We start from the raw sequence: 15,893 nt of genomic DNA on the forward strand, positions 1-15,893 counted from the left end.
TTCCGCTGGCGTGAAACCAGTTGACTCGTGAGCAACGGTTCGCAACGCGAAAAGCATAGCGGGCAATGCCAAGTCCCACTCTTTTTTCTGTTCGTGACAAAGGGCCCTGAGAATGCGCTTCATTACCGAGTGCGCTCTCTCTACGCTGTTACTTTGCGGGTGGCTTACAGAACTGTGAACAATCTTAATGCCACAACTCTCGAAAAAGCTGGTTGTTAGAGCACTGGTAAAAACGCTACCCAGATCACATTGAATTTCACTAGGAAACCCGATCCGAGAAAAGACCGAGAGCAAGTTATCTACTACTTCGACCGATGTCTGCTCTTTCATTGGAATGGCTTCTGGGAACTTGCTGGCTGGGCATAATATCGTTAGAAGGTACCTAAAACCCGTCTTAGTTGTAGGTAGGGGTCCTACGACGTCTATCACTAGCCTTTTGAAAGGTTCCGTGATTATGGGCACTAGTGTGAGAGGCGCCTTTCGGCGCTCGTTTGGTCGTCCTGTTCTTTGGCAGGTGTCGCAAGAACGGACGAATTGCTCAGCCTCCTTAAAGCAGCCCGGCCAATAATATTCTGCCAAAAGCCTGCACTTGGTCTTTGTGATTCCTAGGTGTCCCGACCACCCTTCTCCGTGAGCAAGCTCGAGTAATGCAATTCTATACTTGGATGGAACGACAATCTGATCTACCTCGTTCCCCGATTTGTCCTTGAAACTACGGTAAAGAATGCCGTTGCTCATAAAGAAGGAGATGTTCGGGTTGTTTTTTTTCCCACGCTATCACGACACTTTAAAAAACTCGGGTCGGATGACTGTTCGGCAATAAGCGTAAGCTTATCTACACCGGCCCGCGCACGAAAATTGCTGCTCTCCGGCGAAACCAGCGTGGTCATGTCAGCTCCTTCGTTCGGCTCTTCATCGGGCCCGCTGCTGGTTTTACCAGTCGTCGCGCTCGCTTCCGTCTGAAGTGTTTCCGGCACTGCACTAGTTGTCATTGAGCGCGTGACGACTAGAACAGGATTCATGTCAAGCGGTATACCCGACTCGCTCAATTGCCTTGCAGTTCTGTTTGACAGTATGTACGGACAGTTTGGAAGCACTCCGTCAGAAACAGCTGCTTCCGTTTCCACTACTCCGAAAGGTCCGTTTAGTTTTACCTTAGCTACGGGCAGACTAACTGCCCGATTTTCCAAGGCCTGACGGATCCACACACAGTCGCCTGTAAAATGTTCTTGCTCCACTAGCGAAGAGTGTACCAGATCATACGTGCATGGCGCCGGTATCTCGTAAACCTTTGCAGAATTTACCATTTACTTTCACGTCATACAGATACGGCCTGAGTAGGTCCTCCGCTTCTCCCAGACACAATTTAACGGGAGCAACTTTAGGGACGCGGCAACCAGAAGCGACATGACCAGGCTGTTTACACCTGTAGCACACTATTGGTTTACGCTCCTCGAACGCCTTCATTTTACGTTTCTTTTCGTCTGAATCAGACACTCCCTTTGTCGGTACTTCACTCTCTTTGCACTTTTCGGCGCCTTTCTTCACGAACGTGCGAGGTCCGCATCGTTCGTAGAAACGGTTTGAGCTACGGTTTTCTTCAACAACTTTCTTCCCGTGCCTAGAGCAGTACTCATCCGCGTAATCTGCAGCTTTTTGCAACGTTTCTACTTCCGGTCTATCCTGAATCCACTCCTTTAGACCTGTCGGAATACAGGAGAGAAACTGCTCTAGTGCTATCTGCTCCAGCACCTTTTCACGATCCTCGTAAGAGTTGACACCACGGAGCCAACTTTCCAGAAAGCCTTTAAGCTTATAAGCGAACTCCGCGTAACTTTCGTCCGGTCCTTTCCTTGTCTCTCGAAATTTCTGTCGAAAAGCTTCAGGCGACAACCTGAACTTCCTCAGCAGGCATGACTTTACGGACGCGTAGTCATCGGCTGCTGTAGGATCTAGTCGGGCCAAAACGTCGGCCACCTCCGCTGGCAGTAAACTCAAGAGCCTTTGAGGCCAGCTCGACTCTACAAGACCCATCTTAGCGCAAACCCGTTCGAAATTTACTAAATAGAGACCCATGTCTCCGCCGACGCGAAAAGGTTGCAAAAGGGCTCGCATGTCAAACTTTTTCGAGCTGTTATCCACCACAACGGCCTCACCAGCGTCAAAGTTACGTTGACGCATTTCTAGCTCAAGTTTTTCTCGAGCAACGCGAAGCCCTTCTTGAGCCGCGTGAAGTTCCGCTTCCCTTCGTCTCTTCTGCACCTCGCTCCAACACTCGGAAATTTCGTCGCGGCCCTCGCCACAATCTTCAATGGCCTTAATGATCTCGGGCTTTCTCATGGCCTTGACCACTTTAACACCCAGCTCTTCCGCTAAGAGCATTAAATCGGGCTTCACAATCGCCGCGAGATTTATCGGATCCATGTTCAGAAATTTCCAAAAAAAGTTTGGCTACTTTTGCCCAGCGCCCGTATCAACCGTTTGGCGACAACACAGAACTAACTGCCTTAAACACTTAAGCTGCTTGGTGAACGGAAAGGAAGCCTCGGGCACTCACCAACAGCACCCATGGAACCCGGCGTCGTCGATCCATCCCACCGCTGCCACCAGCTGTTACGTTTCTCCGGGAGAATCGACGAATCCGGAGACCGAAGTTTATTTGGCAGCGTTTATTGTTCGGCAGCCGGAACCAAAAGAGCTCAAAGCTTGCCGGCGATGCCGCTTATATCGGCAGCAAGCACCAGAGGTACGCCCCTGACTCAGCAGTTCTGCTGCGGCCGCGACAGCGATAAGCGATAACATCGCATCGTAACAGCGTCAACATCCTCAGATAAAGATTCTGCCGTGTACATGTCTAGTTCACTCTCAAGCTTGCTTATGATTTCATTGTAATTGGCTCTATTGTACATGTACACTTTTTTAACATCACAGCTAGCAGGAACCAACTGAGGCAGGATGAACTTGGCACTAACTTTGTCATGGTCACTTATACCAGGTAAAACACTCACACATCGTACCACGCTTGGATCATTGCATAGTATTAAATCAAGAATATTAGTTCCCCTTGTAGGGGACAACACGTACTGTTCAAGACCATACGTATTAATGACATCATAAAAGGCTGAAGAATTTCCACTGGGTGGTATTGCTCCATCCCATTTCCAACTTGGCAAATTAAAATCTCCAGCCAAAATAATGCGGTCATCAGGAAGTGAAGCCAAGACAGAATCTAATGACTTTTTAGTTTCATTACTTGCTCCAGGGGGGCGGTAGAAACAACCCATTGTCATCGTACCACTATCAGGCGTAGTCACTCTGTCCAACGACTCTCTAATTATAATAAACACTTCCCCCCTCGATGATGCCTATCTTTTCTATATACCCGATAGTACGTAGGAAATATTTCACCGTCCTTTACCACGTCATCCAACCATGACTCAACTCCAAAGACTATGTCTGGGTTTCAAACTTGCAGCAGACCAGTGAAGTCATAAACTTTATTTTTGATACTTTGACAGTTTACCAGGAGAACAGTGCAATCAGTCATACTATTCTGTGCTGTTAAGGGTCGTCATTTTTTACTTAAATTCGTTGCAGATTGTGTATCTTCATCCCAGACATAGGCTTCACCGTTTACGATCAACTTACTGTGCACCAGGGAAACTTTATCTTGACTGTTTTGCTTTCTTGGCTTGCCAACATTCCACAGCTTCCGTCGAATTTTTCTGACACCTGGTGAAACTTCCTTCGAAATGCCATAGTTGGAGCCCTTCAATTTCTTACCGTTGCTAAGAAGTTTGTCACTATCCTTGTAGGAAGCAAAATTCGCAATGGTCGACGATTTTTGTTAGGTCAATACTTTCCGATCCTGTGCACTCTCTGCATTTCCCCAACCGATATTTGCAACTTATCCCGACAGAAGGCCCGGATCACATTTTCAGTTGTTTTCCAACTCTCACGTGGATCACGATCTTCGATACCGTAAAAGAGAAGATTTTGCCGTCTGTTTTGGTTTTATAAATCATCTAGTTTTCTAGCCAAATCATCCACGTTTTCTGAGTGTGCTTGGACCTGGTTATAAACCCTAGCGGTATCCCTCTTAACATGTTCAAACGCTTGCATTTTTAATTCTAATGACTCGATCCTTCCCCCGAAATCGCTGATTAGACCATCCAAGTTCGCTTGTCTCTTTTCTATGTCGTCTAGTTTGCTCAGGATAGTAGCTTGACCCTCTTGTAAGTTCTTTAGAATGGCGGCCATGTCAGCGTCAGGGCCAGGATTCCCCTCAACATCTCCGGCCAAAAGCAGTAGCTTTAAGAAAAACAGTCTTACTGATGCTAGTAACATTTTTGCTCTTTGTGGGAAAGGCGGCAGCAGCAAGAAGCGATCATCACTACGGTAGCAGGGAACTTCCACCCTTACCTGTAGCAAACAGAAGTGCCTGATTACACACATGTTGGCGCGATCGCTGCCGCCTTTCCCACTGAAGCCAGCACGGCATAGTAGAGTCCTTTTGTGCATTCCAGACAGGAAGTCGTCCGATGTTCCCGGGCGGACGTGACGTTGATAATCATGCCCACAGTGATAGGCATTCCAGCAGTGACGAGGCTGGCGAATATGGTCAACGAGTAGATCCCGAAGATCGCCTGGCTTGTGCTGCATGACATCGCCGATCCCAAGGAGCAGCAGCTGTAGCAAACAGAAGTGCCTGATTACACACAAGTTGGCGCGATCGCTACCGCCTTTCCCACTGAAACCAGCACGGCCAACTAGAGTCCTTTTGTGCATTCCAGACAGGAAGTCGTCCAATGTTCCCGGACGGACGTGACATTGATAGCCATGCCCACAGTGATAGGCATTCCAGCAGTGACGAGGCTGGCGAGTGTGGTCGACGAGTAGATCCCGTAGATCGCCTGGCTTGTGCTGCATGACATCGCCGATCCCAAGGAGCAGCAGCTGTAGCAAACAGAAGTGCCTGATTACACACATGTTGGCGCGATCGCTACCGCCTTTCCCACTGAAACCAGCACGGCCAACTAGAGTCCTTTTGTGCATTCCAGACAGGAAGTCGTCCGATGTTCCCGGCGGACGTGACGTTGATAATCATGCCCACAGTGATAGGCATTCCAGCAGTGACGAGGCTGGCGAGTGTGGTCGACGAGTAGATTCCGAAGATCGCCTGGCTTGTGCTGCATGACTTCGCCGATCCCAAGGAGCAGCAGCTGTAGCAAAGAGAAGTGCATGATTACACACATGTTGGCGCGATCGCTACCGCCTTTCCCACTGAAACCAGCACGGCCAACTAGAGTCCTTTTGTGCATTCCAGACAGGAAGTCGTCCGATGTTCCCGGACGGACGTGACGTTGATAATCATGCCCACAGTGATAGGCATTCCAGCAGTGACGAGGCTGGGGAGTGTGGTCGACAAGTAGATCCCGAAGATCGCCTGGCTTGTGCTGCATGACATCGCCGATCCCAAGGAGCAGCAGCTGTAGCAAACAGAAGTGCCTGATTACACACATGTTGGCGCGATCGCTACCGCCTTTCCCACTGAAACCAGCACGGCCAACTAGAGTCCTTTTGTGCATTCCAGACAGGAAGTCGTCCGATGTTCCCGGACGGACGTGACGTTGATAGTCATGCCCACAGTGATAGGCATTCCAGCAGTGACGAGGCTGGCGAATATGGTCAACGAGTAGATCCCGAAGATCGCCTGGCTTGTGCTGCATGACATCGCCGATCCCAAGGAGCAGCAGCTGTAGCAAACAGAAGTGCCTGATTACACACATGTTGGCGCGATCGCTGCCGCCTTTCCCACTGAAACCAGCACAGCCAAGTAGAGTCCTTTTGTGCATTCCAGACAGGAAGTCGTCCGATGTTCCCGGACGGACGTGACGTTGATAGTCATGCCCACAGTGATAGGCATTCCAGCAGTGACGAGGCTGGCGAGTGTGGTCGACGAGTAGATTCCGAAGATCGCCTGGCTTGTGCTGCATGACATCGCCGATCTCAAGGAGCAGCAGCTGTAGCAAACAGAAGTGCCTGATTACACACATGTTGGCGCGATTGCTGCCGCCTTTCCCACTGAAACCAGCACGGCCAACTAGAGTCCTTTTGTGCATTCCAGACAGGAAGTCGTCCGATGTTCCCGGACGGACGTGACGTTGATAGTCATGCCCACAGTTATAGGCATTCCAGCAGTGACGAGGCTGGCGAATATGGTCAACGAGTAGATCCCGAAGATCGCCTGGCTTGTGCTGCATGACATCGCCGATCCCAAGGAGCAGCAGCTGTAGCAAACAGAAGTGCCTGATTACACACATGTTGGCGCGATCGCTGCCGCCTTTCCCACTGAAACCAGCACAGCCAAGTAGAGTCCTTTTGTGCATTCCAGACAGGAAGTCGTCCGATGTTCCCGGACGGACGTGACGTTGATAGTCATGCCCACAGTGATAGGCATTCCAGCAGTGACGAGGCTGGCGAGTGTGGTCGACGAGTAGATTCCGAAGATCGCCTGGCTTGTGCTGCATGACATCGCCGATCTCAAGGAGCAGCAGCTGTAGCAAACAGAAGTGCCTGATTACACACATGTTGGCGCGATTGCTGCCGCCTTTCCCACTGAAACCAGCACAGCCAAATAGAGTCCTCTTGTGCATTCCAGACAGGAAGTCGTCCGATGTTCCCGGACGGACGTGACGTTGATAGTCATGCCCACAGTGATAGGCATTCCAGCAATGACGAGGCTGGCGAGTGTGGTCGACGATTAGATCCCGAAGATCGCCTGGCTTGTGCTGCATGACATCGCCGATCCCAAGGAGCAGCAGCTGTAGCAAACAGAAGTGCCTGATTACACACATGTTGGCGCGGTCGCTGCCGCCTTTCCCACTGAAACCAGCACAGCCAAGTAGAGTCCTTTTGTGCATTCCAGACAGGAAGTCGTCCGATGTTCCCGGACGGACGTGACCTTGATAGTCATGCCCACAGTGATAGGCATTCCAGCAGTGACGAGGCTGGCGAGTGTGGTCGACGAGTAGATTCCGAAGATCGCCTGGCTTGTGCTGCATGACATCGCCGATCCCAAGGAGCAGCAGCTGTAGCAAACAGAAGTGCCTGATTACACACATGTTGGCACGGTCGCTGCCGCCTTTCCCACTGAAACCAGCACAGCCAAGTAGAGTCCTTTTGTGCATTCCAGACAGGAAGTCGTCCGATGTTCCCGGACGGACGTGACCTTGATAGTCATGCCCACAGTGATAGGCATTCCAGCAGTGACGAGGCTGGCGAGTGTGGTCGACGAGTAGATTCCGAAGATCGCCTGGCTTGTGCTGCATGACATCGCCGATCACAAGGAGCAGCAGCTGTAGCAAACAGAAGTGCCTGATTACACACATGTTGGCGCGATTGCTGCCGCCTTTCCCACTGAAACCAGCACGGCCAAGTAGAGTCCTTCTGTGCATTCCAGTCAGGAAGTCGTCCGATGTTCCCGGACGGACGTGACGTTCATAATCATGCCCACAGTGATAGGCATTCCAGCAGTGACGAGGCTGGCGAGTGTGGTCGATGACTAGATCCCGAAGATCGCCTGGCTTGTGCTGCATGACATCGCCGATCCCAAGGAGCAGCACCTGTAGCAAACAGAAGTGCCTGATTACACACATGTTGGCGCGATCGCTGCCGCCTTTCCCGCTGAAACCAGCACGGCCAAGTAGAGTCCTTTTGTGCATTCCAGACAGGAAGTCGTCCGATGTTCCCGGACGGACGTGACGTTCATAATCATGCCCACAGTCATAGGCATTCTAGCAGTGACGAGGCTGGCGAGTGCGGTCGACGAGTAGATCCCGAAGATCGCCTGGCTTGTGCTGCATGACATCGCCGATCCCAAGGAGCAGCAGCTGTAGCAAACAGAAGTGCCTGATTACACACATGTTGGCGCGATCGCTGCCACCTTTCCCACTTGGAATGCTTGTTATAAAAGCGCCTTTTACTTCCATCTTGCACTCACGTTTCGTGCAAGATGGCAACGGCCACCGAAACTCCATTGTTATGGCCCGGGCTAACTACTACGTTTGAACTGAGGAAAACGAAGTCAGACAATTTGCTGTTTAAATGTCTGCTCCGTATGCTGAAACTCAAGTTGCTGAGCAGATCAATGTCACTTACACTTTTTACGTTGAAACGTCGTCGTTAAGCTTTCATAGCCAAAAGAACGCACCTTTCTTTCGAGATCGTTTTGTTAGTCACAGTTTTCAGATACATCTCACAATGCTCAGTAATGTAAGCTAGCGAAAAGTCTTCAAAAACGGCTTAGTTTAATTTACTTGTATAGTTCAGAAGGAGGTAAATCAATTATGGCAAATATATATAAACGCGCCTATTTAATATTTGTTAAGTTTGCAATTTATTTAGCCAATTTTTTGCTATACTAATTTGTAATGCAGTTTACTTAGTTAATATTTCGTTGTTCCACACAACTGATAACTAGAAATTAACAGCGGTGCTTCGCATCAGTCCTAATTGTTGTTTTTGCTCTTTTCCGCCAGTCCCTCCATTTGCAGAAGATATGAGAATTTGCGGTAATTTCAAAGAAACAAAAAACCGAGACTACAACCACTTTCCCGACACGCCGTTGATGAAGCAGAGGAAGATCGGCGCATGCATCAAGCTTCCGTTTCTCAAGAAGTGTTCGACAATCTTGTGAAGATTATAGACTTGAGCGTGTTGGTAATGAACATTGAATTAAAACGAAAGAAACACACAAGAGGACAAAACAGACGACACAGCTTTCGACTTGCAACTACAGATTTACTGGGGCGGCTCGCCGCTCAGAGCTCGACTTGGGGAGGCGATGGGGAAAGGGGGGAGGGGGATGAGGGGAGGTGTAAGAAACACAGGGAGACCGTTGCGGGGGCGAACACAGCGGGCGGTCGGGGGTCTGGTCCACGGCGTGGTCTGGTCCGTGTCGCCTCTCTCGTAGATGACACCTCGCGTCGCTTCGTGCCGTCGGGGGCGCGGCGGAGAGCGGGCGGAGGGGGGGGGGGGGGGGGGGTGGGGGTCATCGGAATTCCCCGGGGAAGGCGCAAGACGGACCGGAGCACCAGAGGGTCAGGCGAAAACAGAAGGCGAGAAGAAGTAAGAACAGAGGGTGGCTTTCCGGGGTTGTTTTTGTCTGCCACTGTTTTCCCAAACATTTCAGTTCTAGTGCCGCGTGTGCTGGGGGGCTCCCCTCCCTCGCAGGAAGCTAATCTCTCTCTCCGAGAGGGAAAGGGAAGGGCTGGAAAGGTTTGTTTTCGCTGACTTGATACTTACAGATTCTATTATTTCTCTTCCGAATCGAGATTGGTGTCCACCTATGATTTTTGTTTGGGTGAAATGGGGTGTGCAAGAGGAACATTTTTTTGCGTGGACAACAACCGGATGCACGGAATCTTCGGGCGGGCTCGTGATCTCCCTCGCGTGTTCACGGAGACGGTCGTTGATACATCGGCCCGTTTGACCGATGTACTCCGCTCCGCACGAAAGAGGGATCGTGTACACTTTCTCTCGCCCGCAGGGGCGGAAGCACTGGGCGTGTTTTTTAGTGCAGGAGGGCGGAGGTTTGGGATTGTTGACGCGCTTGCACATTCCACCCAATTTGAATTTGCAGGTGAAAAGGACCCTGGTGTCCCTTTCCCTCTCGGAGAGAGAGATTAGCTTCCTGCGAGGGAGGGGAGCCCCCCAGCACACGCGGCACTAGAACTGAAATGTTTGGGAAAACAGTGGCAGACAAAAACAACCCCGGAAAGCCACCCTCTGTTCTTACTTCTTCTCGCCTTCTGTTTTCGCCTGACCCTCTGGTGCTCCGGTCCGTCTTGCGCCTTCCCCGGGGAATTCCGATGACCCCCCCCCCCCCCCCCCTCCGCCCGCTCTCCGCCGCGCCCCCGACGGCACGAAGCGACGCGAGGTGTCATCTACGAGAGAGGCGACACGGACCAGACCACGCCGTGGACCAGACCCCCGACCGCCCGCTGTGTTCGCCCCCGCAACGGTCTCCCTGTGTTTCTTACACCTCCCCTCATCCCCCTCCCCCCTTTCCCCATCGCCTCCCCAAGTCGAGCTCTGAGCGGCGAGCCGCCCCAGTAAATCTGTAGTTGCAAGTCGAAAGCTGTGTCGTCTGTTTTGTCCTCTTGTGTGTTTCTTTCGTTTTAATTCAATGTTCATTACCAACACGCTCAAGTCTATAATTATCACCACTGCGAGCTTCATGTCATGTTTTGTCCTGCTGCCAAGCGACTGAGTCACTCGGAGTTTGACCCTTCAACCTTTTTCCGTGCTGCCGTCTTCATCTCAAAGATGAGCTTCCTTCGCCTTCATCTTCGGGCTCTGGGTGTCTGCGTACGAAAGAACATTAATCATCCTTCCGTTCATCGCCTGCTGGGATTTGAGCCCTCCAGCTGGTCGTCAAGTTACAGGGTCATGCAGATCACACGAAAAGAAATCTCCAAAGAAATCCTGGTGATGAACACCGAGCTCCGTCCTCTCATGACCGGCTGCTTCGGCGCAAATTACCCCAATAACCCGGCATTCGTCTTCCTGCGGGATTCTTCGGAGCGCCTCCTCGAGTCGTCGTGGCTACGCGTGCTCCACGGCGTCCTGATGAGCGCCTCATCCCGACGGGCTGTGGCCCTGGAGCCTCCGATCAACCTACCGGACTCCAACCTCTCAACCGAGGCCACCACCCTCTTGTCAAAAGGACCCAAATTTGCGCCCCCCACCCCGTCGTCGAGGGTCGACCAACTGGCGTCTGTGTACGAGATTGCGGCAAGGATCACGGAGCCCGACCGACAGGACTTTGTTGCGGCGGCGACGGGAGTCATCTGCCACCACGGTGCCGTGACGACACCGGCTGGCTCGGGGGTGTCACGCGTGGTAAGCGAGCTCCGCCAGTCAGACCTTGTGCTGCTCGAGGCAGACAAGGAGGGTCGATTCGTGGTAATTGATCGGGGCGACTTCTCCAAGAAAGCGGACTTGGCCCTGAAAAAGAACTTTGTCCCCCTCAAGAAGCGTCCGTCGGGGGCCCTCCGCTCTGAGGCAAAGTCTCTCTGCTCCTCTTTAAACCTCCCCTCCCTAAAAAATTTGATCTCTTCTCCCTCCAAACAGTATCTGACTATCTTCTTCTCGGCGAAGACGCACAAGCCAGACATTCCCCTTCGCAGCATCGTCTCCGAGAGGGGATGCTGGCAGAAGCCGCTCGCCCTCTACCTCCAAAGGCATCTCTCCTCTATTGATCTTCCTCACCCCTACCGCGTGAGAGACTCTCTTGAGGTAATTGATTACCTTACAACGAAGCATGCCGATCATGACCTCAACCTGTTCTCTCTGGACATTGAGGACATGTACTACAACATCGACCTCAAAATTCTTCTAAACTCTGTGTCCGAGGCGATTGAGATGCATGGGGTGACGAGCTTTCAGAACGCGTCCGGAATACCCACCGGAGGCTTTCTCGACCTCCTCCGGCTCTACCTGAGATCCTCCCTCGTCGAGTACGAGGGGGAGATCTTCATCCAGAGGTCTGGAGTGTGCATTGGCTCCTGCCTCGCACCGATCTTAAGTGAGATCTTTCTCTTCTTCGTGGATCGTGTGGTGCAGGAGGATCTTGCTCGCTCCGGTTCTGGATGCAGGATATTCAGGTTCGTGGACGATTACCTCGTCGTTCACCCATCATCCACCTCGGACGTCTCTGTCCTGCATGCCTTCGCTGCCAACGCTGGGGGTCTTTCCTTCACAAAAGAGGATGCTAGCCAGGAGGGGCTCCAATTTCTGGATCTCCGCCTCACCCCTTCCTCCCACGGCCTATGCTGGTCCTTCCAACAGCGCTCTCAAAAACCTGTCCTTCCTTTCGCTAGCCATCATTCGAAGACAGTAAAATCCGGCATCGTCAAATCTCTTCTCTCCTCCTCCTCTAAAAAGTCCTGTCCCCACCTTATCAAGGAGAGTCTCTCGCGCCAAACGGCTAGGCTTCAGGGGGCAGGATACCCCGCGGATCTGATTGAAAACAACATCAAAAAGTTGATCGTGCAGTCCGGGAGCCGCTCCCGCAATTCCCCACCCAGATCCTTCTCCTCCCGCCCTGCTTGCATTCCCTACGTGCACAACACATCCCATCGTTTGAGTGCGCTTGCACGCAAATTCGACACCAGGGTCCTTTTCACCTGCAAATTCAAATTGGGTGGAATGTGCAAGCGCGTCAACAATCCCGAACCTCCGCCCTCCTGCACTAAAAAACACGCCCAGTGCTTCCGCCCCTGCGCGCGAGAGAAAGTGTACACGATCCCTCTTTCGTGCGGAGCGGAGTACATCGGTCAAACGGGCCGATGTATCAACGACCGTCTCCGTGAACACGCGAGGGAGATCACGAGCCCGCCCGAAGATTCCGTGCATCCGGTTGTTGTCCACGCAAAAAAATGTTCCTCTTGCACACCCCATTTCACCCAAACAAAAATCATAGGTGGACACCGATCTCGATTCGGAAGAGAAATAATAGAATCTGTAAGTATCAAGTCAGCGACAACAAACCTTTCCAGCCCTTCCCTTTCCCTCTCGGAGAGAGAGATTAGCTTCCTGCGAGGGAGGGGAGCCCCCCAACACACGCGGCACTAGAACTGAAATGTTTGGGAAAACAGTGGCAGACAAAAACAACCCCGGAAAGCCACCCTCTGTTCTTACTTCTTCTCGCCTTCTGTTTTCGCCTGACCCTCTGGTGCTCCGGTCCGTCTTGCGCCTTCCCCGGGGAATTCCGATGACCCCCACCCCCCCCCCCCCCCCCCCTCCGCCCGCTCTCCGCCGCGCCCCCGACGGCACGAAGCGACGCGAGGTGTCATCTACGAGAGAGGCGACACGGACCAGACCACGCCGTGGACCAGACCCCCGACCGCCCGCTGTGTTCGCCCCCGCAACGGTCTCCCTGTGTTTCTTACACCTCCCCTCATCCCCCTCCCCCCTTTCCCCATCGCCTCCCCAAGTCGAGCTCTGAGCGGCGAGCCGCCCCAGTAAATCTGTAGTTGCAAGTCGAAAGCTGTGTCGTCTGTTTTGTCCTCTTGTGTGTTTCTTTCGTTTTAATTCCTTGTGAAGAGGTTTGTGGTTGAGACTCTACAGTCATATACAAACAGTGAAACACAATGTAACGACAAACTAGCGTAAAGGTAACGTCCGCTAGTTATGGCAAGTAACGACACCGGTATTTCGTTGCATTTGCAAAATGGTAACGGAGCTCTGGAACGCGTTACCTTTTTTCCAAGCTAACGAATAACGTTATTTCTTAGTTCAGCTTGTCGTTTGCGCGGGCAACACGAGGAGATCTTTTTGTAACGGGCACAACACAGTATATAACCGGTGCCCAAAATGTCATTTGTACGTGAATCAGCGTGGCGACAGTAGCAATTTTGGCCTGTGTTTCATAAATTAAACGCGAAAAGTAGTATTGAAATTTCTGAGGGATTTCAATAGTAATTGTGTCATGTTGGTGCACAATATTCTCACAATGCCCCCTCCCCCTCTCTCTTGTAGAGCGATGATCAAACGGGACGCAGCATCCACTCTTACTTCCCGTTCCACCATCTGTCGGTAGCTAAACATTTTAAAACTAAAGTTTCATCACTCTGAAAGACTTTAACTGTCATATAAGGAAGTTCAATGGCGAAGAAAATGATGCAGGGGGATTGTTTATTTATTTATTTACAGAATACCTACATCGCCTCGTGGGCATTATCGTAGGGGGGGGGGGGGGGGGGGGGGATCACGAAATAACAAATAACAGTGATTTTCACAAACAAGAAAATAATACATCATTGTCTGAGATACTGACCAGCTCCTGTTGCAGCAGGTTCCAGTCTTCGATTGTTTGAACAAAAAAAGAACTACCAAAATTGTTTGTTTTATAACAGTACTCAAAAACATTTTCAGAGTTATCGAACCGCGCTGACATGTAACTTGGTTTATACAAATACTCATTTCTATCAATGCCAGTTTCATTAAAATAAATCCGATGAAAAAACTTCAACCTTAACTTATACCTTCTAATGTTTAATGATTCCCATCCCAGCATGGCTTTTATTTCAGAGATACTTGCATAAGGGTTATAGTTATTGCTGACAAATTGTGCCGCTTGATTCTGTACCTTTTCTAATTTTTCGATAATATAATCTTGGTCTGGGTCCCAAATGATGCATGCATAGTCGAGTATCGACCTAACATGCAAAATATAAAGAGTTTCTTTCACCTCTGTTGAAGCGCCCTTAAAATTCCTCCGGATAAAATATAACATTTTGCTTGCCTTTGCTATTGTATAGTCAATATGATTGTGCCATTTAAGTGATTGGGTGAAATTAACTCCTAAGTATTTACAGTCGCTTACTCTGCGGATTATTGCATTTTTAATGGTATAGCTGGCGGGAGACCTTGATACATGTTTTGTGAAGCTGAGATAATTACATTTTCCAATATTTAAACTCATTTTCCACTTATCACACCAGTGTTCTATTTTATCTAGGTCGCTTTGCAATATTTCTATGTCCATTGTTGAATATATTTGTCTATAAACAACGCAATCGTCCGCAAACAACTTAATCGGCGATTGAATGTCAGTTACAATATCATTAATATAAATTAAGAACAATAATGGTCCCAAGACACTGCCTTGGGGTACTCCTGAACTCATAGTTATAGGTAATGACTTGCTACCATTTAAAACCACGCACAACTCTCGGCCACTTAAGTAATTTTTTATCCACTTTTGAATATTGTTAGTTATATTTAAAGATGCTAATTTCTTCAGTAGTAGGTGGTGTGGTACAGTATCAAAGGCTTTACGAAAATCAAGGAAAATTGCATCTACATTAGTATTGCTGTCAAGTGATTAGGAAAACTAATGAATAAAGAAGACCTCACAATAGTCAATCTGGAGACACAATATGAGGAAAGAGTCGCATGGAGCCACAAAAACCAGAAATCGACAATGGGCTATGTACTCGTGAGCACGAAATCTAGCAAATAAAAACATATTTGTTGCAGTCATGCACGCTGATGAAGACGAAGAGAACAACTGTGCAAGTGACCATAACAGAATACTGCTAAAACTGAAACCCCAAAAATTAAATGCAGTAAAATTAACTGAAGACAATAGCCCAGGAAAGCCCCTGGAAGCTAGAAGCAGAAGAAAAGCTATAGTCGGTAACAGCCTAAGAGTGAAGTAGAAGCTCCTCCTACCTTTTCCCTTCAGCGGAGCGAACGCTAGAGATGAAATCGCCCTCCTCTCCAGCTTGTCGTTTGCGCGGGCAACACGAGGAGATCTTTCAGCACGTTTTCAATCAGCGTGGCCGCCTTGAACACGCCAGATGGGGCTCCCCACAGGGCAGTTTGGAACAAGCCTTGGGTTTCGGAGACGCCAGCGACACACACGACAGGGACAGAGAGCGACAGCCGACGCATGTCATGAACCGTAGCCTATTGCTGTGGGAGAAATGTTTGTCACACTAGCGATTTTGAAAACCTCGAGAAACGGTGCTCTGAACTGCAGTGCTAGGAAAAACACCACAAGTAAGCATTTAATACCATTTTATTTTTTATTTTCATTACTTTTTCAGAGGCACTGACAGGAGGTCATAGCCTGTTTTAAAGGGGTCTGAGTCAAACTGACTGATAAACTGCCTGAGTGTGACCCAAGCGAGCCAAGCAAGGAATATCTGGCGATGTGCGGCTCTTGGATCCGGAGTGGTTGATCGTTCGAGAATATTTAGATTAACTGTGTATTTCCGCTTCTAGCATTTTTCTTAGTTCATCTTTTTATGCCTTTTTACCGTGTTATTCTAATGTCCTTGCGAGCTTTTAAGTTCTATTCAATCGCGCCGGTAAAGCTC

At 50.0% G+C, this 15,893-nt stretch overlaps 1 protein-coding gene across 1 annotated transcript; it reads right to left on the reverse strand.

Annotated features, from left to right (window-relative positions):
* Window positions 1-1,257: 1,257 nt before the first annotated feature.
* LOC120840459 lies at window positions 1,258-2,424 on the reverse strand. Its single transcript, XM_040211013.1, has one exon. The coding sequence runs from the start codon at window positions 2,422-2,424 to the stop codon at window positions 1,258-1,260; it is 1,167 nt and encodes a 388-aa protein (XP_040066947.1).
* Window positions 2,425-15,893: the final 13,469 nt, after the last annotated feature.

Source organism: Ixodes scapularis, unplaced genomic scaffold, assembly GCF_016920785.2.
Source record: "Ixodes scapularis isolate PalLabHiFi unplaced genomic scaffold, ASM1692078v2 PGA_scaffold7__128_contigs__length_106722199, whole genome shotgun sequence".
NCBI lineage: Eukaryota > Metazoa > Arthropoda > Arachnida > Ixodida > Ixodidae > Ixodes > Ixodes scapularis.

Bases quoted from the DNA above. Each gene is read 5' to 3' on its own strand.
- LOC120840459 (XM_040211013.1), bottom strand. From the start codon at position 2,424: ATGGATCCGATAAATCTCGCGGCGATTGTGAAGCCCGATTTAATGCTC.